The following is a 27,459-nucleotide window of genomic DNA, read 5'->3' on the forward strand; positions in this document are numbered from 1 at the left end:
CTATACAGTACATTTCCTTTTTTTCTATTTCCTTTCAGGTTTCATTCAGACAGGATTGAGGTCATCACCATATGACAACCTAGACTTTACAATTTTTGTAAGCATATCGGTTTGTTCATGGCCTGCCAGTTGACATTGAAGCAGTGTTGCAAAATTGCCGCCTGGCAAGATTTTTTTTCTGTCTGTCACTCTGGTCCAACGCAAAGTACAATTTGCGCTATCCATTGCAAGTTTCTTGAAACGAGATATGTTCTTGACATGCAGCAGAAGGCCTGGTACTACCACCTATGATGAAAACACCAAACTCAGAGAGCAGGTATTCCCTTAAAGCAAGGAAACTCTACCAACATTTCTATTCAGAGAATGCTTTGGAGAGTGATAAAGCTTTATACCTACCAACTTCTTGGACATCATAATAATCTGCTTGAAGCCTCAGAATAATGATTGGGGACAGAAAAACTATTTGCCAGGCAGCAATTTTGGAATGCCGCTCCAATGTAAATTGGTAAGCCATTGGCAAGGGTATATGAATATGAAAACTGCAAAACCTAAGCTGTCAAATGATGGCCTCACGACTGTTAAAGTGATAATACCTAATTTAAAAAAAAGGACGTGTCTACTGACTTTTGGGACACCCTGCACAATGCTCGTCGTTGTTCTCATTTTATTATTTTATGTAGGTTTTATTGTCTTGGGGGAGCTGTCACACCCACCCCTACTGATGAACTGACAGGAGGACCTTGTCCTGAAGGCTCCTACTGCCTCGAAGGGACTGCTGAACCAATACCTTGTGATCCGGGGACTTATGTTGCCGTTACACATGCCACTCAGTGTGAGCCCTGTCATCCAGGCTGGTACTGCGTGCGTGGCACCTTGCATCTCTGCCCTCCAGGTTTGCGTTTCACAGTCCTATTAACAGTCATTAACGGAGGATAACAGTTTATAGACTAGAAGAGCACAGGCCTCAACACTGACTGAACTCTGATTTGTTTAATTGAACAATCATGTAGTACCAGGTGATTTTGATCTACTACAAGGTGCCAATATTTTTATTTTAAAGTGGGTGCTAAATTCCACATCACAGTAGATTGGGGATGGGCAACTTAATTGATGTTCAGTGCAAAGGGCTCCCTTGCATAAAAAATACCATTGAAGGATGGCACAAAGTTGATGAACAGCAAACTAACATGCTGTGCAAGAACTCTTTTTGTGGATTTTTTCACAAAAATCAGCTCACTCAAAATTATACTCTTATTGAGGTACTATGTTTTTCCTGCATACAATTTCAAATCCGCCAAAAATTAGGCCTTCTAAACTTTGTAGTATAAAGCATGCCTCGGTGCAAGCGCAACTGAGCCATGCCTGTCATCTAGTGGCGAATGGTGATATTACAACTTAAAACTATAACGTGGATAGGGACTGGGTAGCCCAGGAATAGCTAAAGTCCACTCTATCTTCTGAACTTGGGTGGTCGCATGGAAAGATAATGATCATGGCAAAAAAGTGAAAAAAATCCCTGCACCAGTATTTTATCATTTTACAAAGATCTATGGAAAAATCTTACTGACTAACTAACTAAATGGTATCAAATCATAACAATTCACCTTCCGCTTTTCGCCGTTGTTGGAGACTTAAAAAAAAAAGAAGACTTTACTTCTTTTAAAGTCAGGTCTTTCCAAGACTTTAACTTTTAGGTTAAATCCAGAAAACCAATGCACTAAGAAGTAGCAGCTATTTGACAAAGCTCATGTGAATGCCGAGAGATGCTGTTACAGAGGCAAGGGAAGGCAGCTTTATGAACAGTTCAGCATATTTCACACACAAGGTAACTCGGTGTGAAAAAGACCCAAAAAATAAATAAATCAACAACCATACGATAATAGCGTTGACAGAAGGCAGACATACATTGTTTTGGCAGAGCAGTGCAACCTGGTTGAAACCTGCCTGTACTGTATATTGGCTGATCAAACGTGCAGTTCTTGGGGCTAAAGGTTGAAATGTTGACACATTTCTGCTTTGCAATCAATAGTTGAACACATTCTTTTTGTTCCCTCCAGCTGAATAACCAGGGACCGCAGCAGTGGTACACTTGCCTGTAACGTTTCTCCACTTTTGAAAGTTTGAATCCCACCCTATCAATATATATGAATTTGTGTGGAACTGAAGGTGTGTCCAGCTCAAGAACCCTTGGACACAAGCAAAAGCAGCCCAAGCTTGTGTAAATAGCTCAACTTTAACTTCTTAATTACTCTTGCTTTGTAATTGGCACTTGCTAAATCTGTCTATCCTTCTTTGGCTCTATAATCGTTAGATCATAGATACATTTCCACGACATTCGAATTGGCTGGTGTGGACGCTTGCAAAGCTTTCTGACAGTGGAATCACTGAAATCAAGTGTCCCTGGAGTTGTGCAGTTCAGAATTTGACCATCATTTTCTGTAATTTTCTTTCCATCCTGGCTGCTGTCGTGGACATTTGTCTTTGTCCAGAGATGAGATGAAAAAGTAAAGTATCAAATCCTGACACGTGTCTCCAATAAATGCGTGATCCTAGTACAAAAAGAGAAAGACAAGTCGAGCAAGAGTGTGTACTTAGCAAAGCATCTCCTTTGTAACCTTGCTCCTTCGATTCACTATCATGGCAGTGACATTATTATATCTTGATTTGGGATTTCGACCGCCCCAAAATACAAGCACATACAAGCACCTTGCTAGCTTGAAGTTTTGCAGAACATTAGGCGCAGTTTTACCACTTTGCCAATCCCTAAGAGGCAGAGGTTGCACTTATCACTTTTGAAGGACATATGTTAAAATGCTTCTATTCACTATTGTCCAGTTAGATAAAAGACAAAACCATTGCATGATTGTCACTAATAACTTTCCATTGGACCTCACAGTTCATTGTCGGCATAAGTAGTTTTTCAGTCGCAGGTATGGATTCAACTTGTATAAAAATAGCAAATTTGTATCCCTCGTTAACATAGTTAATTGTACTGTATTGATACGTTTGAAGTCCTTGTGTTTGTTTTGCAGGCTTCTACTGCCCTGAAAGAACTGGCTTTGACTTGAGAAGCTGTCCGGAGGGAACATATGGTCCTGAGTCGGGATATTGGTCTGTCTCTCAGTGCAAGCAGTGTGATGGTGGCCATTACTGCTCCTCCATAAATGGCACAGCTGTCAGTGGAGCGTGTCAGGGAGGATATTACTGCTTACGTGGAAACACCGTTCCTCGACCCGTTTCGCAGGCTACAGGTAAACAAGCACGCAGTATGTGCTGCTCGTTTATAATCTGCCCATGTGCCTGACACTTATACGACAAAGAATCTCCATCAATTTTGAGAAGCTTGTCAAAATGCAGCCTTTTTCTTCCCTGTGTGCCTCACCAGGGGAGGGGGGGCCCTGTCCTGTTGGCCATTATTGTCCCCAGGCCAGTATCCATCCTCTGCCATGTCCTCGTGGTACTTTCTCTAACCTCACCAAATTAGCCACCCAGGTGACTTTTGTTAAAAATCATTCATATGTCAGCAGCTTCCTCTCCTATATAGATTTACGTAGTAGGTTTGTGTATAAAATGCACTATAATTAGTAGATATTCTCCTTTTTTTTTTATCTATCCTGGATGTTTTATGTGTCTCCCTGCTCCAACACACCTGATTCAAATGATTAGGATCGTTATCCAGCTTCTGCAGAGCTTGCTGATGACCTGATCATTTGAATCAGGTGTGTTGGAGCAGGGACACATATAAAACATCCAGGGTATCGACCCTCGAGGACCAGAATTGCCCACCCCTATAGATATGTAGATGGATAGAATGATAAGACTACAAAAGGCTACATACAGTATGCACTAATATTGATACATACTATGTAGAGGGCCAACTGATGCAATCCTATATTACATGCTGTTATTGAGAGAATACAAAAGAGACACCTTTTATTTTTGCATCATGTATTTATGACGGAAAACATTGTGTCACTGTGTGGATTTACACGCTTGTCCATTATAATTATTGTAAATCAATAGTTTCTATCCTCCAGCTGTGCCTCGACACGTCTGTGACAGCCAATCAATACTTAATCCGTTATGCATGTTAAAATGAGGAACACTCGCTTCATTCTTCTTTCATTAGGTATTCACTCTTCATCCTTTTTTTATGGCCCTCTTGTCTACTCTCAGGAGGATTGTGAGCCCTGTCTCCCTAGTTACTACTGTGACGCTGCTGGCCTCTCGGCACCCTCCGGAAAATGCTTGAAAGGTTTCTTCTGTGCAGGGGGCGCGGTTCGGCCTGACCCACTTTCAGGGGAAGACGGTGGAGGACTGTGCCCAAAAGGTGATCAACACAAATTAGATATCTGTGTCTCATTTTATCAAGTAAAACTAGATACACACATACCGCTAATTGGGAATTTTTTTTTTTTGCATTTTCACGCCTTTCCAATCAAAGTCTGAAAAGATCTCATTCTTGGATTTTCTGAAAGATTATCTTGAGCGATTATGTTGGGCTGTAGGTTGTTTTACGAACATGGTAAATGATAAACCTGTGTCTGTTCTTTCTTTTACGATTGCACATCGATATGTTTGTGGTCTAGATGCCCCATAGCACCATGCCACCTCTAACAGTTCAGTCTGACCCTTGCATAATGTTCCATGCTCCAAGCGTGCTCCAAAGCTGTGTTCCATTCACTTTTTATTTGTACAAAGCCTTGGAATCACATTGGAATGTGGCAGTTTACAGGGAACATCCTATCAACATTGGGAAACCACAGACTGAATCTTTGATCCTTAGGGATTCAATAGTTACTACCCCACCAAGCCTTGTTACAGATAAGGCGATAGATGATGAGAAAATTCAGCAAGACTTGAATGGCACACCACGTTTCAGGCAAAAAATGTTGCCATGGCTGCCTGGAACACAATGTAAACATAGCCTTAGTACTATGACAGGTCTAAGTATGTGGTGTGCTGTGTTGGTCTTTTTTGAGTACGCCACACTGTGAGTAGTAACACAAATGGAGTCATGTCTGGGCTCTCACATTTTAAAAATTGGTATGTGTGTAGCGCTTAAGGCAGTTAGGGATAACGTTGTTACACAGACATCAGCACATAGCCTTTCTATACATGTCACAGAAGGAAAAGCCAAATGGAAACTGTAAGGAAAATAATTTCATTTAGAATTTACAGAAGCCCACGCTAGCTTGCTCATCCGTAAACAAAGCTCTTCCTCAAATAATAGGCCTAAACATGAACAGCTGCTGTGTTGACAATGGAAATCGAAGCGCATCCGCTGCGATTGTGAGTGTTTGGGCTTTTGTGCTTAAGTGTGCCTCTCTTTCATGACTCTGGTGGACACACAACAAGGTTATTACTGTTCCGAGGGCTCTTCGGCTCCTCAGCTCTGCCCCCGGGGAACCATCAGTGCAGAAGACGGCCAAGCCAGCTGCAGCGCCTGTCCCCAGGGGTAAACCTGCTAATGCAAGACACACACTCACTGTAAATACATACATGTTTGTGCAGTGGATCGTAGGAACGCTGTTAATGATGGAACAAAACTATGCTGTTGTATACATGCATTATTTATTCATTCAATATCTTATTTGGACAGGTTCTATTGTCCTGAAAGCAGTAACGGTTCATTCTATGAGTGTCCATTGGGTCATTACTGCCCAGTTGGGACATGGTCCAAATTCCTCTACCCATGTCCAGCTGGGTCCATCAATCCTCTCACTCAGATGGCAAAGGCCCAGGACTGCCTACCATGTCCACCAGGTCAACACACACTCTTTTCTTAGCTTCATATTTGTTTTGTTTTGAATTTAAAATCGCCTTAATTAGTTAGCTAGCTAGCTAGATATCCGTCTAACCAGATTGACAATTCCAAGCATTCGGGCATTTCACGATGCAACTTTCCAAATACGTCTGTTTATTTTACTCATTTCCTAGCTTGTGCATTTAATATTATTAGCGTTATGCGACGGACACAACTTGACATGCATCAAGTGTCAGTCATAGATGGATGTAACGGAGAGAATCCGATCACTTTTCAAAATCAAATGTTTTTCAGCCTCGGATAATAAATAAACCGGAAGTACTGTACTTTTTTTTTTCCTTTCATCTGTGCGGCCCGCCACGGCCCGGTCCAAAGTGGCCTGCGACCCGGTACCGGTGGTTGGGCAACCCCACTCTTGGGCCCTCAGGGGAAATTTTAACTAGAGTAGACTATACAGGACAAGACCCCCCACTTCCACTAAAGTAAATGTTGTCTTCTAACATTATTTTCATTATAATGAGAAACCACTGTAACATACTTTTGCCATGATGCAGGGGTAATTCTAGGGTCCAAGGGTTAGAGGTGCTGATATCCTGGCCAGGCAACATCAATTTAATTATTTTATTTTATATTTTAACAAAATTTCATTCCCATATCATTCAATCACTTAGCTTGTCAGTGGCACCTTGGCTTTAGTATTTAACAAGACAACCAGGTTCATTTGTGCAAACATTTCAACAAAGTAATGCATGTTAAATAAAACACTTCTCTAGTTTGTTCAATAAGGACACATTAAAAAATATACAATGTCTCACATTTTAGGGGGGCTGGGATTGAATTTAGGGGTGCCCAAGTACCCCCAAAATAGAATAGTAATGCCCATGCCAACATGTTTAATAATTTAAGCACGATTTTCCCTTTATTTAGTATAGTTTATTAGCTTTTGACTGACTATACCAACTGTGGTACCTGGCCCTACAAATTTCTACTTTACACACTTAAGTGTTTTCAGTGTAAATCCAGACATGACTTTTCTTTCTTTTCCACATTTGTTGTTCTCCAGTGCAGTCAATCGTCTTTGTAACGATAAAATGTTTCATACAGCTCTTGCAGATGCACTTATTGTTGAGTCTTTTAAGTTTCTGTGCAACTCATACCGTTACTGTATATTAAAACTTGTTCTGCGTATGTAGGTTACTTCTGTGCATCACATGGAATGGCTGTTGCATCGGGCCAGTGTAAGGCTGGCTATTACTGCGCCACCGGGGCTTGGTCGCCCACACCAGCTGATGATGGTTTGACAGGTGACCACTGTCCTGAGGGCCATTATTGTCCCCAGGGCTCCTCGGCTCCATTACCTTGTCCTGTGGGACGTTACAGCAACCAAACCAGGAACAGTCAAATATCTGCCTGCCTGCCGTGTCCTTCAGGTCATAACTAATTAATCACATTTTGCAACAATTAGTCTTGTAATTGACAAAAGGTGTGTCTGCGCTCCTTTTAGGGTTCCTCTGCACCACCAGAGGGCTCTCTTTCCCTTCTCTCATGTGCTCAGCAGGGTTCTACTGCCCAAGCCTTGATGTATCAATACCTTGCCCTTCTGGAAACAGATGTCCACCTGGTTCTCACCAACCAGTACCCTGCTTGCCAGGGACCTTTCAAAATCTACCTGAGCAAGTAAGAAAGATGTTGATTAATATTCTCGTCATGACTTCCGGGGAAATAAACACACACACACACACATACTCTAAAGTCAGACCTTAGATGTTGTATAATATAGGATTCACAATATTAGGTTCCAGAGGTGGGCATTTTACTAAAGGGTTGCCGGTCCGTCATCTATCAACGGCCTGGGCAACCGTCCATCCTGCGTCAACCCATTAATTTTTTCAAGCTGAACCAAATTGTAATCGTCTGTTGGTCAGTCCGTCATGTTATTTTAACAATGTTTCCATCAGTAAACGTCAAAGGTCCATTTGGTACATCCGCAAAAGCTAATGCAATGGTTCTCAACTGGTTCCACTGTGGAACCCACACTTTCCATAGACATTAAGTTATGACTATCTCTAATAGAAGTTAAAAAGAAATAAATGCATAGACTAATTGCATAAATTATACTGAGGAAATTAAGCCAAATGTTTACTCCCGTGTTCAAATGCCAGGTTTTTGTGAAAAAAAAATAGACCAACATAAATCATTAGAAAACATTTTACACCATTAGTGTGACCCATAACTTGTCCAACTCAATTAAATTTGAATTATTTAAAAAAAGGGGCAGTACAAATAAAAAAGTGAGATATTATTGGTTGCAGAAGTGTGCACACTCTCTTTATAACCGGGATGTGGCTGTGTTTAGAATGAACCAAGCGCCTTCAATGTTGCATTCGGCTTTTTGACAGACTCCTTCATCAGTTTACTTCTGGTCTTTTTAATTTTTTTTAATCAACTTAGGAGTGATGCACAGCTCTTGGTAATGTCACTGTTGTGCTGTATTTTCTTCTCTTGGTGAAAACTGTCTTCACTGTATGTACTCCATGATATATTTAATAGGGATGTAACGATAACGGCAATATCGTGATAACGCAATATTAAAATCGCCACGATATCGTCGTCGTCATGTCACGATATTAATAGCAGCATATCTGTTTAAAAGCCCAAATTGTTTTCCATTTGTGCAGTGCCGTTATCCTCTGGTGGTTGGTTTATTAGTGCACTTTAATCTGAAATTAGGGATGTTTTGGCTACATATGTTTAATCTCCAGATGAAGGGGAACATAACACGTTTGAGTTCTTCCACAAATTGACCGGATTCACAATGTGTGCATGCATTAGCAAGTAAGTGACTCAATATTGGGTGTTCAGTTATTGTAGGTCATTCATAAACATTGAGGTTAATGTTAACTGTACTATTTGAACTATATGTATGATTAGGACCACAGCTAATTAGCATTGTGTAGAGACATTTACATGCAACTGCTCATGTTTATTTTATTTGCATTTGAACTTTATTTGGGCTTAATCAGAGGCACTTTAATTGATGGTAGGTGAGTGAACTAACATAAACTACAAAATCATATTTTTAATAGGCTCCGCTCCACTGCAAGAGCAAAAAACAAACAAAAAAACAAAAGTAAGAACAACAAAATATGCAGCCTGTTATAGACATTCACAAGTTATTATTTTTCTCTCATCCCAAACAGTTTTTTGTCTCTGTGATGTTTGACATTTTATTAGAGGAAGAAGAACCGTAGTGATACAGCAATTATGTTAAGGCATTGTTAGAGGATCGTAGCGCTTCGTTTAAAATCAGAGTACCCTGCCTCTTATAACACCTTCGGGGATGTTAGCACCTTATTTAGCGATGGTTATGATATGCTGTCATACATTTCTTATTTTTCTGACAATTGGCCATATTGTGTTTATAGTTTACAATGATGTAGGAACTGCAATACATCACTTTGACAAGTAATTTTATTTCCTAGTTTAGCCACAACAGGACCTAAAAAACAAAATAATAAAAGCTTCTTGTTAAATTATAATTACCTGACAGATTCGATCAAAAAGGAGCATTATTAGTTAGTAAAAGCGGCATTTTTAATATAGTCTTTGTATTGGATCTCGCTGTGTTCTCCAGGTGAGTGCATATAACCTTTTAAAATCCTTACGGTCTAGTTTGATGTTTTAATTGCATACTCAGGAGAATGTTTCAGTTCCCTTGAAGTGTCTGAGCTTCATGCGTGTGCATCACAAAGTTTTTATAGCTTCTACTCTGCCTGCGAAACAAGCAGCTCAAGGGTTGGCGTCTCTTGTTGGAGTACACATCTGTTCATTGTCGTAATATTTTCCCTCAATATAACTTTCCAAATTGTCTCTCCACAGGCTGAGTGTGTTACATGCCCAGCAGGATTTTACTGTGCAGGCTTCATGAATGTCGACGCAGGCAATATGTCCCGGATTCACACTCCCACGCTGTGTCCTAAAGGGCACTATTGTCCACCAGGTAGGACACGAGCCATTTTGACAAAAATAGCTTATTATCAGACTATGTGGGACACAAGTAATGGCCACGAGTTCAGTTATAACAATATAAAGTACCTGCAATTCTTATGTTATGGTGATCAAATTTGTTTTTTATTTGTTCCCTCCAAAACAGGTGGTTGTATCAGTAAACAGCTCATTATATGGCAAATGCTTATATCGGCATACAATCATGATGGTTTATTTAAACTCTTCTGTGATGTGTGGTCCCCGACCAGCTGTACATATGATGTGCTGTGTTTTGAACTCTTCTGTGATATATGGTCCCCGACCAGCTGTACATATGATATGCTATTTGTCCACAGGGTCACAGTCTGGTGTAGCATTCCCGTGCCCAGCTGGCACCTTCAGTGGCCATATGGGTTTGTCCACTGAGTGGGGTTGTGAACTCTGTCCGCCTGGAGCGTACTGTGCCTCCTCTGGACTGGAAGTTCCCACTGGGCTCTGCTCTCCTGGGTAAGACTGAGCACACACTCTACTTAAATTCTTGTCATTGTAAGAAAAGCACATGCAAAGACGAACCTGTGGAATCGTCCCTTTATCCAACACCGACCCTGTTACCATAAGTTTCTTAATCCTGTAGTTTTGCTGAGTCAGTGCGATAAATTTTTGTTTCAGTGAACGTGTCTTTTTTTGAGGAGTTGCCATTTTTGGTGTTTAATTTGACATAGTGATTCTCCATGTACCACCCACTGGTACATGGGCACCTTCTCCTAACACCCAAAATGATCACTGCCGAAGTACAGTTCAGTTGCATTTAATTTTCAAGTTGAATACACATACATGTAATTTAAGGAACATTTAAGGAATAGTTTAAAGACCCTTTCCAAATACATTACTCATAGATAACTGCTGGAAACGTGCAAAGACTGAAGATTTTATAGTACCGCTATTCAGTTGTCGAACTTACCGTGATATAGTGTTAAACTGTTTTTCACCATTTTCTCCGCTACCCTACTATATCAGAACTTGACCATCTTGGTCTGAAACACTATTTATCCCGCACAATTTTAATGTGCAGCTATCTCACTACTAAGCTATGCCTTCACCCTGAAAATGCATCTTCCCTTTGGATAGTCCGCTGGCGGGAGCGCTTTAGGGCACATTGTTGTCTGTGAGTGTGCAAATTTCAGACTGATTCTGAAGCCTCATTTTATTCATTGGCCATTATTTTAATCACTCAAGTTTGGTAAGTTTGTGAACAACACGTGTAAAATGTATTTTCACTTTACAGGGATGTTTTACTTTTTTTGTGCACTACATTGTAACTGAGTCGTCATTTGAGTATAGTTGAATATAGTTTCTCTATATTCCTTATTGCATGGTAAGTTGATTGGACTGTCTAAATTGCCCCTAAGTGTGATTGTGAGTGTGGATGTTTGTCTCTGTGTGCCCTGCGATTGGCTGGCAACCAATTCAGGGTGTCCCCCGCCTACTGCCCAAAGACAGCTGGGATAGGCCCCAGCACGCCCCGCGACCCTTGTGAGGATAAGCGGTACAGATAATGGATGGATATATTCCTTATAACAGGGTATCTGAAATACACAAAAGCAACATGGTTTAAACTTTATTAACCACTAACTACATAGACAAATCACATTCATTAACTTACAGTTTTTCATCATTTGCTTCCATAATAATGTGTTTAAATTGTAAAGAGACCTGTGGACACACTGTACAATGTATGATTAAATGTCCTTTGTGATTTCACAATTCTCACTTCCCACATCTCCCACCTTATCTGGTCTTGTCCTCATCACCCCACCTCTGCTTTAGTTACCTCTGCATCCACAGGTCTGTCTCTGCCCAGCCTGAGGACGGCCCGACTGGGGGCCGGTGCCCTGCAGGTTCCTACTGTCCAGAGGGTACCAGCATTATGGTTGCATGTCCTGCAGGCACTTTTAGCTCCATAGAAGGTGACCCATTTGACAACACGATTGTAATGGAAATTTATCAGAATAGGCTGCTACATGTGATTAGATCAGATCATGTTTTTGTCACTGTGAAACAGCATGTGGTTCATCATCCAAGGCTATTCTTGTACGCTATTAAGTATTAACTATAAACAATTAGAACTTACGAGCACACTGCAGCGCATGCTTTCTGTATGTGGCAGGCAGCAGCTGTTGTTTTAGTCGGATGACAGTGTCCAATACCAATATGCAAGTTCTCTTTTGTTGAAAGGAAGACAATTGTTGTCTTTTTTGATTAGTGTTTATTACAGTGATATAGAGAGCCGTAATCACTTTTTGACATGTAAAATGAAGATGTATGTATGTATATATATATATATATATATATATATATATATATATTTTAAACTCTTACAAAAAAAGCGCAGAGTAGATGGTCTCTTTCAAATGAATTAAAAAGCTGAACTTAAATTATCCATCTAGCAAAAAGGAATGCGTGAATTTAAAAACAGAGTGGATAAAGAGCACTATTTCACTGAACAATGAAAATAAATATTTGCAAAATAACTGCCTGAATAACTGCCTGAATAACTGCCTGGTTAATGGGACTAGTGCTCCTGAACCTTTGCGCACATGCACTGTCTGAAAATCAGGGCTGGGAAGTCATTTTCATCTTTACACAGGACTGTAAGCTGTCGAACCCACAACCTCTGAACTGTGAGGCGGACGTGCTAACCAGTCGACCACCGTGCCGCAGAAAGTATTCAGAACTCTTGAAATTTTTCACTTTCTGTGTCATTGCAGCCATTTGCTAAAATTGTTCTCTTTTAATAAATATGCGAAATTTTCTACATTTCTGTTTTTTTTCTGTCAAGATGGGGTGCTGAGTGTACATTTGTGAGAAATAAAATGAACTTTTTTGATTTTGGCAAATGGCTGCAATGACAAAAAATGTGTGTGAAAATGTGAAAATTTACAAGGGGTCTGAATACTTTCCGTGCTCACTGTAACACCCGCCCACACTTGTGGACTGACTAGTACCGGTAGTATATATTTGTGGAGAAAACAAGGAATATACTCAATTGTCACATAGGAGGTTCCCCTCTCGACACCAGTGATGTTTAAAGAATAAAAGTAATCCATATTCATGTTGCAACTGAATCACTGCTCTCTATGAAATATACAATTTTGAAAAGTAAAAAAAGAAAACTCAAGTAAGAACTGCTCTTTCTGTAATCATGCCCAATAATTTGTTCATAAAAATTTGGTTTGTTCAAGGCGCAACGTCTGTGGATGACTGCCAGCTTTGTTTGCCTGGCCATTACTGTGCCCAAACCGGCCTCTCGTCTCCATCTGGACCCTGCAAGCCTGGATTCTACTGCACGGAGGGTTCCACAACTGCCACACCCTTCATTAATACCACTGGTAAAGTCAATGTGTATGAAAACATTTTTGTCGTACCTGTTTTAAAATACTACTACAATACCTTTTACACGTTTTGCCCTTGTAATAGCCATCCTGGTATTTTCAGATGACAGCATTTCATTTTCAGTTTGAAAATAAGCCACTTGTTTATGATCATAACCAAATCAAGTGTATCATTTCATTACAAGTAATAATTACATACTCCGAATGGAGTTTATACCTCAATATAAATTGAGGTAAAATGTTTGTGGTGTTATGAGTCAAATTGTGCCTTCATTTGTAAATCAATCCCTGTGAAGTAAAGACAAATGAAATTTGACACGCCATAGAAAAGAGTGTTGTTCACAGCCCTTGTTGCATGTGTTACATGCCCAGCAGGATTTTACTGTGTCGGCTTCATGGATGTCGACACAGGCAATATTTCCTAGATTCACACTCCCACGCTGAATGCGCTGAAACCACACCCTGCTCAACTGTCAACAAATACCACTGCAAGACCTGTGAAATGAATGCTAGTGTAGCATCTTCCTTATATATCCACGTAAAGCCTCCAATGGCTGGATTATATTCCAACGAGAAAACTAGGATGCTGGAATGTATTTAGAAACAAATTCACTTTCGTTGTTCTTAACTCAAATTCTGAAATACGGTTCCATACACCTGAAACAAAAATACAATACATAAGCTTAATCAGACGGTGGGTATGAAGCTTACTTAGCAGATCCAAATATTGCATTTATTTATTTATTTTTTTTTTTTTAACTTTTAGAATTGTTTTTATTTTTTAACCAATGGACATTGATTTTGTCTTGATTGCACCAGGGAAATCTCCATGGTACATTGACCAGTCAATGCTACTTCCTCTGAATAAGCTGTTCCCTCTTGGACTTTCAAAGGCCTTTCACTTTTTGAAATAACCTAATGAATAAATACATCTGACGAAGGTTTATTGTCTCTGGTACAGGAGGTGGTGTGTCACCATTTGCAACTGGTGGTGAATCAACGCCGGGTCAGTTCCATGGGGCTGTGTGTCCTGCTGGCCACTATTGTGTTGAAAGGAGCATGAAACCAAGCCCTTGTCCCCCAGGTACCAAGCCAACATCACCTAAGTGGCTAAGAAATCAAATTGCTGTATTCTGAACTGGTATCAGAAAACTGCTTCTAAATGATTTTCCTAAACCCTTGTCATTTCTCCAATCGACTTTTGGTTTGTCGATGATATCTTGCTTTCAACTATATTGGCTCCATAGGTGGTGCACAGTGCCATAAAGCCCCTAAGGTACAATAGAAGATCGTAATGTATTCAGAATCCTAAAATTAGGCTGTAAAACCTAATGGCAGTCCAATAAAATCGGCATAATGGTTGGTGAGCTGCTTAACCAAGTGAATCAATGTGGCCATCTTGCAGATCCATACAATGTAATGTAATCTTGTTTTGTGCATGTACACATGTTGTAACCTACAGTGCATGACCATTTACCTGATAGGCACTTTCCAAGGGAAGGTGGGGGCTGAGTCGGAGGCCGACTGTGAAGCTTGCTACCCAGGGTCCTACTGCCCGTCCTGGGCGCAGACCTCTGTCGACCTCCACTGTCCTCCAGGTTGGTTCTGTCCTTTGGGGTCAGTGTCTGGACATCAGCCAGGTACACACCAGCGATTTCTCCACTTTTACACTGGATTTGGACATTAACACTGGTTGCGCATTCTTTTTTTTTTCTTTTGAATTCTAAACTTTTTTTCCCCATTGTTCTTTAAGATGAGTCATAGGTGCTTTACAAACTACAATTCAACATTATCCAATGTGTTGGTGGGCAGCCAATCGAAGGGTACATAATATCAAACAGCCATTCATACTCACATTCATGCCTACAGTTAAACTAAAATAAAGAACAACTACTCACCCTTTTTACACATATTGGAGGGAAGACGCTGTTTTTAGAGCAATACTGTCAATGAGTGGCAATTGATGAGTATTTCTGAAATTGTAATTTATGAAACTCTTCTTCTACCCGCACAGTGACTACAACAAGTTGACACAATGCTCAAATGCCAGGTTCTTGTGATCCCCAAAAATGTGACCAATATCAATAATTTCAAAAAAATGTTTCACCATTGTGACCAACAATAACCTGTATATGTGAATTGAAAATGTATTTTTAAAAATCTTTTTGAGAGCGCAAGTACAACTAAACAAGTGTGTACACACTTTTATAACTGGGATGTAGCTGTGTTCCGAATTTACCAATAGCATTAAAACTCAAGTCGAATAGGAGTCAGAATTAATCTTAGAATTTTTTTGTTATTACTTTCTTTCTAAAACATGGCTGAAAGTATGACTGCTCTATTTACTGCTCTGTACCTGGTCCAAAAAGTTGAACCTCTGTTTCATTGGACCGCAGCAAAATCTCTTCAACACGTGTGAAATGAGTTATGATCTGATGAAACTAAGATTGAACTTTTGGCCATAATTCCAAAAGGTATATTTTACAATTTTCTTAACATTTTGTTTAATTGCTCAGTGAATATTAATGATAAAATTCAGATATATGCAGAAGGTTCTTATCTATGAAGTGGGACAATTTGGTGCTGACTAAAATTATAATTGGCTTTCATTAGTGCGTGGAGGTAGACAGGTTACTGTAGATCACACTGACATCCAAAGATTCTTTGAAATTATTTATCACCACCTTTTTTTTTCCCAAGAGTGGTTTGCTAACTTGGGCATGTAATGAACCAGAAGCTATTAATAGTTGCCAGCTCATTGCTGACAGGGCGCCTGCTACTGAGTGTCCTCACCTCGCCTCCCTGAAGATTTCTCATACAAGATGGTCTTTTTCATCTCAATTGCGTTGTTTCCATGGTATCGTGCTGGTTGGGGTTCAAATACAGGACCCGTGCTAGGGGAATGAGGACAGTTCCACATAACACAATGCACATTACAGAAACACAAAAACACCAGATGAGCTTTTTGATCTGATTCGGCCACAGGATGTCAGTGCCCGCCTGGTCACGCGTGTCCATATGGTAGTGCTAAACCGTCCATCTGTGGCCCAGGAGCTTTTCAATCTTCATCTGGACAATCTGCATGCAACAGCTGTCCACCAGGTAGGATAGCGAACAAAAACCATCAGCGCTTTCCCTTTTGTGAAAACTGAAGTGAAGTTTATGGAATGAGACCATCTCGTCCAGGTTTTTACTGCACGGAGGGTTCATCAATACCATCTCCCTGTCCAATGGGCACTGTCAATCCATCACCCAGTATGACATCCCTCAGTGACTGCACCCCCTGCCCCAGAGGCACCTTCTGCAACAGTACTGCTCTGACTGAGCCGTCTGGATCCTGCAGCCCAGGTCTGACAACTCATCCCTCACGGGAATATCTCTGGATGAGTGTCTTTGCCTTGACTGTAAATAAGAGACATCCACACAGACGGTTTGCCCTGCATTAATTACAAAAATAAAAATGACATTTTCATATCATCTTATTGTACTAATTTCTCAGTGTAAATTCAAGTTACACTCTGCTGTTTGTATTTTGGTATAATAAACACATCTTTAAAAAAGAGACTTCAAGCTGTTTAAGAAAGCTCCCAGTTAAAGTTTACTGTCAAACTAAACATAAAACAAAATGAAGTACACGCCGTATAGTTAAAGAAATTCACATAAAGCCGAAGTCCCGGTTCACATGCTGGTTGTCAAGTCAGACTTTTAAAAAAGATATTTTCCCCATCCTCGCTCTTTCGCCTTTCTGACATGCATGCACTCACGGCCGACCGAAGGGAAGATTTATTCTTGTAGGCATAAGGAGCTAGCTAACCTCATGTCGCAATTGTGCCAGATTAGTGCTGATGTGAACAAAGGAATTTAAGATCTTGAAGCACTTCACTGGGCCATTGGAGAGGAAATGGGACATTTAAAAAGTGATAGTGTTTTTTCTTGTAGGCAGCAGTAAACCGGTGTCTTCAACTTTGTTTTGAAAAAAGCTTCAACTCTCAGCAGACCCGATGACATCTGGGAGTCTGTTCCAAATATATGGGACATACTTGCACTGTAGATACTGAATGATGATTCTCCGTGTTTGGTTCTGACTCTGTGGACACAGAGCGGAACAGAGAGTGGCCAATAATGTTGCTCCGTCTGCTAGAGTTTTATAATGCATTTTTTATCATATCATTGGAAGGGATATCAGAATTAAAAAAAATAATAATAAAAAAAATTCAAGCACTATGGTATTGTCTTCACCGGTGCCTCATTGTTGCTCTTAATGCGATTTCTAAATACATTTTCTCTTTCTACCACAGGATATTTTTGTTTACTTGGGTCCACTGAGCCATCTCCTGTCTCCCAACCTCATGGAGATATTTGTCCCCCTGGACACTACTGCCCTCCGGGTAGTGATTCACCCATAGCCTGTTTTGTTGGCAGCTTCCTTTCTGAGCCCGGCGCTTCCTCCATGTCTCACTGCCGCCTCTGCCCACCCGGGAAATACTGCCACGGTCCTGGAGCCTCACAGCCAACAGGTGAGGGGATTGCATCTGCTTTCCCGACAGTCGTTCACTCTTTCATGTGTTTGTAACTACTTTTTGGAGCAATGCATCAAATTGCTTTGGTTTTCTTCAAGCGCTAATTGAATGAGTCTTAAGATAACCTCTTCTTGTTGTAGGTTTGTGCGCTGCAGGATTCTTTTGTAACATAGGTGCAGGCAGTTCAACACCACGAGCCAACTCCTTCCAGTTCGGCTGTCTTCATGCAATACTTCAGGAAATGTATCTCATAAAGATGGACAATTTGTCCTGGATGTACAACATGTCATGCTTCCACAACTCCTGCAATACTGGTAAAAAATGGCTCTCTTCTGTTTCTACCACTGTGGTGAGATGGAACCTCTTAAGTCTGGGTGACTGTTCAACCTCTAATTTTACTCCCCCAAATATATTCCCATCGGAAATAACTGACATTGAAATAATTCGTTCCAGGTTCCAGGTTGTCCAACTCACATACAAATTTGAGTTATGTGGAAACTTATTGTATTAAACTAATTTGTAAAATATATAAAAGACGGGCGGCACTGTGGTTGACTGGTTAGCATGTTCGCCCCACAATTCAGAGGTCGTGGGTTCGATCCCGGCCACGTCCTCCCTGTGTAGAGTTTGCATGTTCTCCTCGTGCCAGCGTGGCTTTTCTCCGGGTACTTCGGTTTCCTCCCACATTCTAAAAACATGCATGGTAAGTTGATTGGACTCTCTAAATTGCCCCTAGGTGTGATTGTGAGTGCGGATGTTTGTTTGTCTTCGTGTGCCCTGCGATTGGCTGGCAACCAATTCAGGGTGTCCCCCGCCTACTGCCCGAAGACAGCTGGGATAGGCTCCAGCACACCCGCAACCCTTGTGAGGATAAGCGGTATAGATAATGGATGGATGGATGGATATATAAAAGACCCTGAATAGCATTTAATGTTCATTCAAGTATAAGATAAAATTAATCACTGTAAATAATAAATATAAACAGTTCAGCAACTTGCTTATTATGTGTTGCAGAAGAGCCACACTCATATTTTTCAATATTCTTAATTACCAAGTGTATTAACTGCAGTAAATAATTGTAATACATAAAGCAATCAAATCAATTGCGCCTCATGCATATCATTTTTTTAAATTAATTATTCTTAAATGTAAGTGCAAATTGCAGTTTTTTGTATAGCAAGTTTATAATAATAAAAATGCTAAAACACCGGATTTGGTAAGTTCTGATGCATTTGGTGGTGCTGTAGTCTTACTTTGTGATTTTTAATCAACTTACATCACTTTATAATAAGCATTGTAAAAAAAAACACAAAAAAAGCAAAACTTTGTTATCAGAAGGTAAGCTGGGGACTCGTGGGCCGTCATACATAATAGTGGTATGAACTCAAGTTTTGCACAGTTTTGTGCTTATGAATTTTTCTGCCTTGGGGCGACTTGACTACAGAGATTCCACTGTAATTGCTTCATTTAAGTAGATGATTGTGCCACAAATGGATAACATTTCACTTCGACCTTCTTTAGTAATTAAAGAATTCCATTGTTACCTTCTTGTTTCTGCACCTTACATATTGTTAAAGGATGTCCCGTCATTGACAATTAAAAAAAAAAACAGTTCAATTCTACATTTGAAAAATACTGCTTTCTCTTTGCTTTCTTGCCTGTGAGACAACTCGATATTAACTCAGACATTTTTCCTGCTGACATGTTCTGTCACAGACGGAGACTCCAAGTCGGTCAAAATGGATACACAGTCAGATTCCTACCATATTGTATCTCACTCACCGCAACACGTCAAGAGTCCACATTATGGGAAATGTGCCACCTATAGAGGAGATATGTGCCCCAAGGGTGGGTAAATCTCAATCGTGAGCTGCATGTCTTTGCTACACTTATACACACACAGACAAATGTTTCATTCCCTGTACACGACACTAGTCCCCACATACTGTAATTGCTATGATATGCTTGATTTCCCCTGGGTCTACTGGAGTTTGCAGTCTCTCCCTCTTATTTTTATTTGTACTTAAAAATAAACCCTGAACAATCCTTAAAACAGGACATAATAGATTGCCAATAGGCTTGTAATGGCACCCTGTCTTGAAGAAAATAAAACATTTGTAGGAAGGCTTGACTTTCCACTCAGCAATTGAGATGATGGGGTGAAGTAATCATAAAACTAACTGATATGAGCCGCAGTTTAAAATTCTTGCAGCAAAGTGGCTATTCTGCTAGCGCTGCGTAGAAGTCTAGTCGACAATAGGACTATTAAAAGTACAAACATAGATAAGCCTCACATGTCTGTATACCTGTCGTCGTCTTGATAAAGTTCAGAGATAATTTTCCACTACTTTTCAGGTTTTTATTGTCCTGTGGGTTCTGCATACCCCCAGCCTTGTGAGAAGGGCTCTTACTGTAACCAAACTGGCCTCGAAGCCCCAGTTGGACCCTGTGCTGCAGGATACTACTGCCCGAGAGGTTCCGAAGACCCCCATGCCTCTCTTTGCCCTGCAGGGCACTACTGCCCTCTTGGAACAACTCTTCCTTTTGCCTGCCCTGTTGGAACAATACAATGTAAGATGTGAACAGTGTAATCTCCAAAAGTGATACAGTTGATAGTTAACTGAAATGTCGGGCAAAATACTTGAAATTCACACCTTGAAGAAGTGTCCAATGATAAATATGAAACCAGTACTGGAATTTTCTACAGCATAAGAAAGGGTCTAGTTCAGAGGTTCTCAAGGGCCATATTTTTATTTTTAAAACAGACAGATGGGCCAGGTCATTGGTAGATGAGTTAAGATCGACTGGTATTCATATTTTATAAAGCGTGTGAGGGGAGGACGGAACGTGACTGTTATTGCAGAAATGGGCATTCCGTCCCATTTTTTGGACGGACAGATGGACAATGAAAAGTTGTTTTTTTAAAAAGGGCGGACTAAGCAAGGATGGAAGTGGGTTTTTGTCTGTCCCTGTAATTGTCCCTAACCTGTTCAAGTACCGACTGACATGTTGTGTTAGGTTCTTTTAAAAAGCAAGACCACTGTTTTCTTCTGCGATACCACGGAGCCGCCATTACTACAGCCCGCTCAACACTTTTCATGTGTGTTCCTTGCAGTAACATTGCACAGTCATAGTCGGCCCTGTAGTGGTTCAACACATCACAACCACAGGACGCCATTTCACTTACTGATGACTGACAGAAACATGCCCAGCCTGTTTTGTGTGTGTAATTTGGGATAAATCATGTATTAATCGTAGGAAAAAGTTGGATACCAATTTTGTTTTATTAAAGCGAAAGTCAACCCATCCATATTTTTCTCAAGAATATGTTCCCAGCAGGCCCACTAGTTGAAACACGGCATTCTGATTAATTTTGCGTTTGTACGAATATAAATTAAGCAGTAAAATGCACTTGTTGTTAGCCCTCTCTGGGGACGGCCATTTTGTCTTCTGTCGACTGAAAATGACATCACAAATGCTCACAACGACCAATTACGGCTGACCTGTTTTCTGAATCTGAGCCGTGGTTGGTCGTTGTGAGCAGTTGTGATGTCATTTTCAGTTGACAGAAGACAAAATGGCCACCCCCGGAGATGGCTAAAAATGAGTGGATTACACTTATTCCACAAACACAATATTTATCAGAATGCCCTGTTTCAACTAGTGGGCCTGCTGGGAACATATTCTTGAAAAAAATATGTTTGAGTTGACTTTAACTAACTTTTAACATTTAGTACATAACCTTATGCCTTTGCATGCGAAATATGTTCATTCTGGGCTGACTGAATGTAAGGACAGAGGCACTTTAAAAGGACGAGGACCAACGGGGTCACTAATCCCAATAAGAATCAATAATAGTCAATAATCCCGTCGCAGACAGAGAAAGGGTCGGCAAAGTAGGATAAAGTGCCCATCTCTGGTTGTTTGTTCCTGTGCACCACCTGAGTCCATCGAGGGGGTTCAGGAGAGTACTCCTACTGGAGACTACCTTGTTCTGCTAGGGTACCCTTTAATGCTCACGTGGACAATGACATTGAAGCGTGTTCTTTTCACAGGTTGTCCATAATGATGACCATGTTCAAACATAATAGTACTCCATACATGCACTTGGCACCAGGACATTGTAGGTTTGATGACTGACTTTGTGGTCGTGTCATCAGACTTAAATCTGCATGTCTTGGTTACTAGGCTGAAAGCCAGAGCTGTCAACCAATTATTCTGCTAAGGCTGCCTTTTTCACAGATTCTGGTTATAACCTTTATGGAGAGTATTTATGGGGCGATGGCCTCATCAATGCTTTTTGAACATCGCTTTACATTTGTATGATGTTTAGAAATGTTCAAAACGTTATTTAAAACATTGGTTTAACAAAGTTTTTATGCTGGCATGGCAAATGTTTAGCGCAGAGCAAATGAATTATAACATTGAAATGTTTTCATTTTTTTTTGTTGAAATTGTTAGTGTTCCAAAATCCAACAACTTGGAAGTCAAACAGCCTTCACAGAAACGATAGTGTTCGATTTTGGAAGTTGCTTATGCACATTGCACGTATATGATTGTAGAATTAAATCTGTTTGTTCTTCCTTTCAAAGAAAGCAAACACTCCCAGAGTGTGCTATCAGTTCATTAATTATTGATGAATGAGAAATGAGACACAATGCTAAGATGAAATACAACACCTAATCCTCTTAGTTGCATTGCGATGTCCTCATGTGAACTGCTGCCGTGTGCCTTTTACAGCTCAGTAATAGAAGAAAATGAAAACTTTCTCTCCTGCGGGCACTTATGAATCATTTCAGTCACAAAGTGGTTTAATCATGTACATTATTTGTAATCTTGTTTTAGGGCAAATTGCTGGAAATGTATTAAATTTCACCTTTGAATGGTAATGTATTACAAACTCCAACTCAGTTAAAAAACTCACCACTATATATGATAATTCGATCATACATTATTTGATAATCTACAGTCTGTTCTACTAGACAATTACATTTTTGTAAATGTTCTTCTCAGTGTAATAATATTCCTTCCAGACTCTGGTGGTGGGATCTCAGCGGAGTCGTGTCGGCCATGTCCTGCGGGTCATTACTGTCATCAGAGTGGCTCGAGTGAGCCAAGTGGCCAGTGTGCAGACGGCTACTACTGTCCTCCGGGACAGAGCTCAGAGAGACCGCAGCAGCACGTCTGCCCAGTGGGACACTACTGTGAAAAGGTCAGACAACTGAGTCTTGCAGCAATTGTCACTCTTCACAGTTAAATCGCGTGTGAGGAATCATGTGTTCGGTTACGTCAAATGCACAGCAGCATACCACATGACCACTGACTCGCTGAAAGCTGTCCTCATGCGGTGTGTTCTAATGAGAATTTAAAGGGTACAGTGTTAGATTGATCAATGATTCCCAAACAAGGTGGCGTGAGAGATCAGTGATGCCTCTGGAAATGATACAATCCCACATAATTTGTCGATCAATTGTTGTTTATGAATTACAAGTATATCTTTGTTCTATACCAGCGACATACAGCGACAGGCAGCGCAATTAAATAATCTTCCACGAGGTGACAGAAGGCATCATAATCAACAGAGCTGGGCATTTTACTAATAATTGATTCTAGTCCATAACTCAAATCTGTCCCCCAGGCAACTACAACTCACTATTTTTCCTCGCCGTGGCCATTGAAGTCTCGCCGCGAAAAATGATGGACTACAGATGAATGGCGGATTAAATAAAGAGGCTTTCGACTATATTTAGTCCGTCTATTTAACATTTTTCCCACCATTCGTCAACCATCAGAAAAAACGGGGGCCCGTAAGTGACACATAGACAGACCGGTTCGTCACATAGACGGAATGCCCAACTGTGATAATCAAGTCTATCCACCGTTGCCATTCAAACTACAGAATGGGATGTGTGGAATGAGATCACAAAGTGATGGCGTCCTGCGAGTGTATCACCTATGTTTAACAAAACAGGCTCAGATTTCACACTGAGAGGGTCAATTTATGAGTACACTGGGACATTCATAATTTAAAGATTATCTGATTAATATTGTGTTTGTGGAATATGAGTTAAGCAGCAAAACCATCACACACCGTCAGGGCTCAGATAATGACCAATCACGACTCGCCTGTTTTTTTAATTTGAGCTATCATTGTGGATTTTGCTGCTTTACTCATATTTCATGTTAATCATATTGCCTTGTTTCAACTAGTGAGCCTGCATGGAACATATTCTTGAAAAAAATATGTTTGGGTTGACTTCCTATTTAAAATTCATACGTTTTGTGACATTTTGGTTGATTCTGTGCCATTAGATTTATCAAATGCAAAATGGTGCCTAGGTAGGGTTGCCAACTGTCCCGCATTAGCCGGGACGTACCGTGTTTTGGGCTGATTTGGTTTGTCCCATACATATATTGACTATGAACTCTTGCAAATACAGAAAACTGCAATCTGCAGATCCTGTAATATAAGATGCTTTTGGTAAAGCTTTGGATGGCGATCGATTGTCAATAACGACGGACACAGATGGGTTGGCAGCTCAATGTCTTTTACTTGTATACTTGCTCGAACATACATTGCTGGTTCTTAAACAGTGATAGCACATTACAGCGCTCCTAATGGAGACTCTTGGTACTACACATGACAGATCCTAGATCAGATAAAGCGTCAATCTCAGAACAAGCGGCAATCACTCCACCATTCATGCAAGGACTTCTCTCTGGCTGCGCAAAATGACAGAAGACTGTTGAGTCAGTCACAAGCAGCCAGAAATATCCACAGAAAAAATACATTTGGTGAGTCACACTCCTCTTTTACATTTCAGATTTCTTATACCCGTTTTTTGATGAAAAGAGCCAAATTGTGGTTTCATATGAGGTGACATATCGTGGCTGTCCTGTGAAAAACACTGCCCATTTTCTTTTCATTTTTTCTTATTTTTACGTGAATGTGGTTTCAGCATTAACGTGAAAATTAGAAAAAAAATCCAAAATTCATACATCATGCTCACACCACCGTGGCACTGTGCACCTGTCCCTTAAATAGGAGTGAGGAAGTTGGCAACCCTATGCCTAGGCTCTATAAAAGTTAACGAAACAGAGGAAGATAGTTATACAGTATAAATGGGCTTTCACTTGTATAGCACTTTTCTACCTTGAAGGTACTCAAAGCGCTATAGCACTGTCTCCTCATTCACCTAATGATGATGCCGCATGAGGAGACACTGGGGGTTCAGTATCTTGCTTAGGGACGCGGATCGACCCCCACAAACGTTTGGGTTGGGTACGACCACTCTACCACCTGAGCCATGCAGCTCCTATAGATTTTCTGTACATTAATGATGTATGAATTGTAGTACCAACAAAGTGCAAACAGCAATACTGAGGGATAAAAATAAATTCCCATCCAATTGATGTGATGAATTGATCCAATTGCATGTTGATATAAAACAATATCAATCAATCAATCACATTTTATTTATATAGCACTTTTCATACATAAAAATGCAACTCAAAGTGCTTTAAAACATTCAAAGTATAGTCTAACTCTGCTCCAGTAATATTTGCTCAATGGCACAGTATTTTACAGAGATGGGCATTCCGTCCTGAACGGCCGTCCATTTGGGGACGAACTGACGGAAGACGGAAGTTTATTAAAAATGATTGACTAAACAAGGACGTAAGAGGCTTCCCTCTAACCGTCCCTAGTACCGTCAAGTACAGACTGACGTGTTATGTTGGGTTCTTTTATAAAGAAAGACCACTGTTCTCTTCTGCGATAACATGGAGCCGCCTGGTTTAGTCCTTTTTTTTTCTTTTTCATGTGTGTTCCTTGCAGTAACATTGTACTCACAGGAATAGTGTGCCCTCTAGTGGTTCAACAGATGTAATACCATGATTTGCGCCAGAGGACGCCCATTTCACTGACGAGGATAAAGGTGGATCACAATTTTGTTTTACTAACCCTTAACCCTTTGCATGTGAAGTATGTCCTTGTCTGGGACATCTCTGGAGCGTAAAAATCTCTCCAAATTCTAGCACACTAATGTCGGGTGATTTTCACCCACACATTTTTTTTTTATGTGATGTTTTGTATTGGGAAATTAAAGAAGAAGAAGTGTTCTAGGGTTAAAGCTACAACCTGGAAGTGGAAGTATTTTGTTCTCCTAAAATAACATTGCAATATTTTGCAATAATTATGTTGATTGTGAAATACCACAAAAACAACTGAAAACTTATTGCCTTATAACTAGGCCTCTCAAATGATTAAAAATTGTAATCGAGTTAATCACAGTTTAAAAAATCATTAATCGTAATTAATTGCGATTCGAACTGTCTCCAAAATATGCCATAGTTTTTCTGTACATTGTTGTTGGAATGGAAAGATAAAAGACACAAGATGGATATATACATTCAACATAATGTTCATATGTATTTTTTTTAATTCTAACAATAAATCCTCATGAGATGAAAATTAACATTTTTAAATTAAAATGAACATTCTTTCTGTAGTAGACAGTATGTTTTATTCACTACAAAAACAACAATGCAAAAGGACCTCAGAACAGTGACAGAAACATTTCAAATGTGTGCAAACAAAGTGTGTGTGTGTAATGTACACATTAATATGTGGCACATATATATTTATATGTGTAATATCCTTCAGAGTTTATGTTTTCCGAGTGGTCGCTGAAGTGCACACGAATATGATTGGCTCATATGACGGGTGGGTATTATGTTCTGTTCAGCACATCCTGTGTTAGAACTGACTTCTTTAACACACAAGACAGCCCTCTTCTCTACTCACCCTCAGTCGCTGAGGCAAATCAACTTATTCACACTTAAAGCTGCCCTCTTCTTTCGAAATGCTTCTTTATACTCCCACGGGCGACATGCGTCCGCTCTGCTGCTCACTGCACTTCTGAGTGGGATTATGCATGGGTGGTCATTCTGCGCATGCGTTAAATGCGTCATATATTTTGACGCGATCAATAACAAAATTTTATTACCACCCGATAAGGCGATACATTTGACAGCTATAACGCAAACGTTTTGCAATAAAATGCAATAGTATTGCGTTGTAACGCAATCTTAAATATTCTTGTGATGTCCGCTAGCGGGCTCCGTAGTCTGGTGACCGATGTCCGGTGGTTGTGTTGGTAGCTAAATGTTATCTTGATTGAAACTTAAAAGGTTGTCAACAATTTAACCCCTCATGGTAATCCCAGCCGGTAAATTGATGTGTATAGGAAATTAGCCAGATAATGATCTTTAAATAACGATTATGAATTATAAAACCTCTGCCGTTAGCATCCCTCCCACGGTGTCATGCACGGACACTTTTTTTTTCGGGTGTGGGAGCTGGACCCGACAAAATGTAAGGACGAAAGCGCTTTAAAAGGACGAGGACGGACTGGGCGGAGTATGATTATTTTTATGAATAAGGACAGAGGGACGATGACGGCAGGGTGCTCAGGTCGTGGGTGGAGGACGGACTGGCAAAATAGGATAAAGTGCCCATCTCTAATATTATATAATAATGTGTGAATATATCCAGAGTAAAACGTCCGTGTTGAATTGACTCCTACAGAGTTTATTTCAACACTTTCTCAACGTTTATATAGCTCCACACTTTCTGGAGTCAAATCAACACTTTTAAAATAGTAAAACATTTAACACTGGGAGAAAGTCAATTTTGTTAACTCACTAAAATGCCAAGTCAACACTACAGGAGTAGACAAGTAGTCATTTGTTTTCCTTCCCATTTAGTGTTAGTTTGACTCCTTCAAAGAGG

At 40.2% G+C, this 27,459-nt stretch overlaps 1 protein-coding gene across 1 annotated transcript in view; it reads left to right on the forward strand.

The window, feature by feature from the left end:
- LOC147144936 (uncharacterized) overlaps positions 1-27,459 on the forward strand; it is a 92,008-nt gene that overhangs the window by 24,203 nt on the left and 40,346 nt on the right. Inside the window, exons 34-54 of the mRNA XM_086036500.1 lie at positions 681-892; positions 3,033-3,251; positions 3,386-3,492; positions 4,177-4,330; positions 5,359-5,458; positions 5,603-5,766; positions 6,961-7,197; positions 7,272-7,444; positions 9,647-9,767; positions 10,111-10,261; positions 11,582-11,721; positions 12,997-13,143; positions 14,108-14,230; positions 14,631-14,786; positions 16,132-16,248; positions 16,333-16,494; positions 17,445-17,663; positions 17,807-17,980; positions 19,383-19,514; positions 20,022-20,237; positions 22,700-22,878. Coding sequence (XP_085892626.1) covers positions 681-892; positions 3,033-3,251; positions 3,386-3,492; positions 4,177-4,330; positions 5,359-5,458; positions 5,603-5,766; positions 6,961-7,197; positions 7,272-7,444; positions 9,647-9,767; positions 10,111-10,261; positions 11,582-11,721; positions 12,997-13,143; positions 14,108-14,230; positions 14,631-14,786; positions 16,132-16,248; positions 16,333-16,494; positions 17,445-17,663; positions 17,807-17,980; positions 19,383-19,514; positions 20,022-20,237; positions 22,700-22,878 — 3,403 coding nt within the window. The remainder of the gene's footprint in view (positions 1-680; positions 893-3,032; positions 3,252-3,385; positions 3,493-4,176; positions 4,331-5,358; positions 5,459-5,602; positions 5,767-6,960; positions 7,198-7,271; positions 7,445-9,646; positions 9,768-10,110; positions 10,262-11,581; positions 11,722-12,996; positions 13,144-14,107; positions 14,231-14,630; positions 14,787-16,131; positions 16,249-16,332; positions 16,495-17,444; positions 17,664-17,806; positions 17,981-19,382; positions 19,515-20,021; positions 20,238-22,699; positions 22,879-27,459) is intronic.

This window comes from Filicampus tigris, chromosome 7, assembly GCF_054856515.1.
Source record: "Filicampus tigris isolate MCC_2025a chromosome 7, RoL_Ftig_1.0, whole genome shotgun sequence".
Lineage (NCBI taxonomy): Eukaryota > Metazoa > Chordata > Actinopteri > Syngnathiformes > Syngnathidae > Filicampus > Filicampus tigris.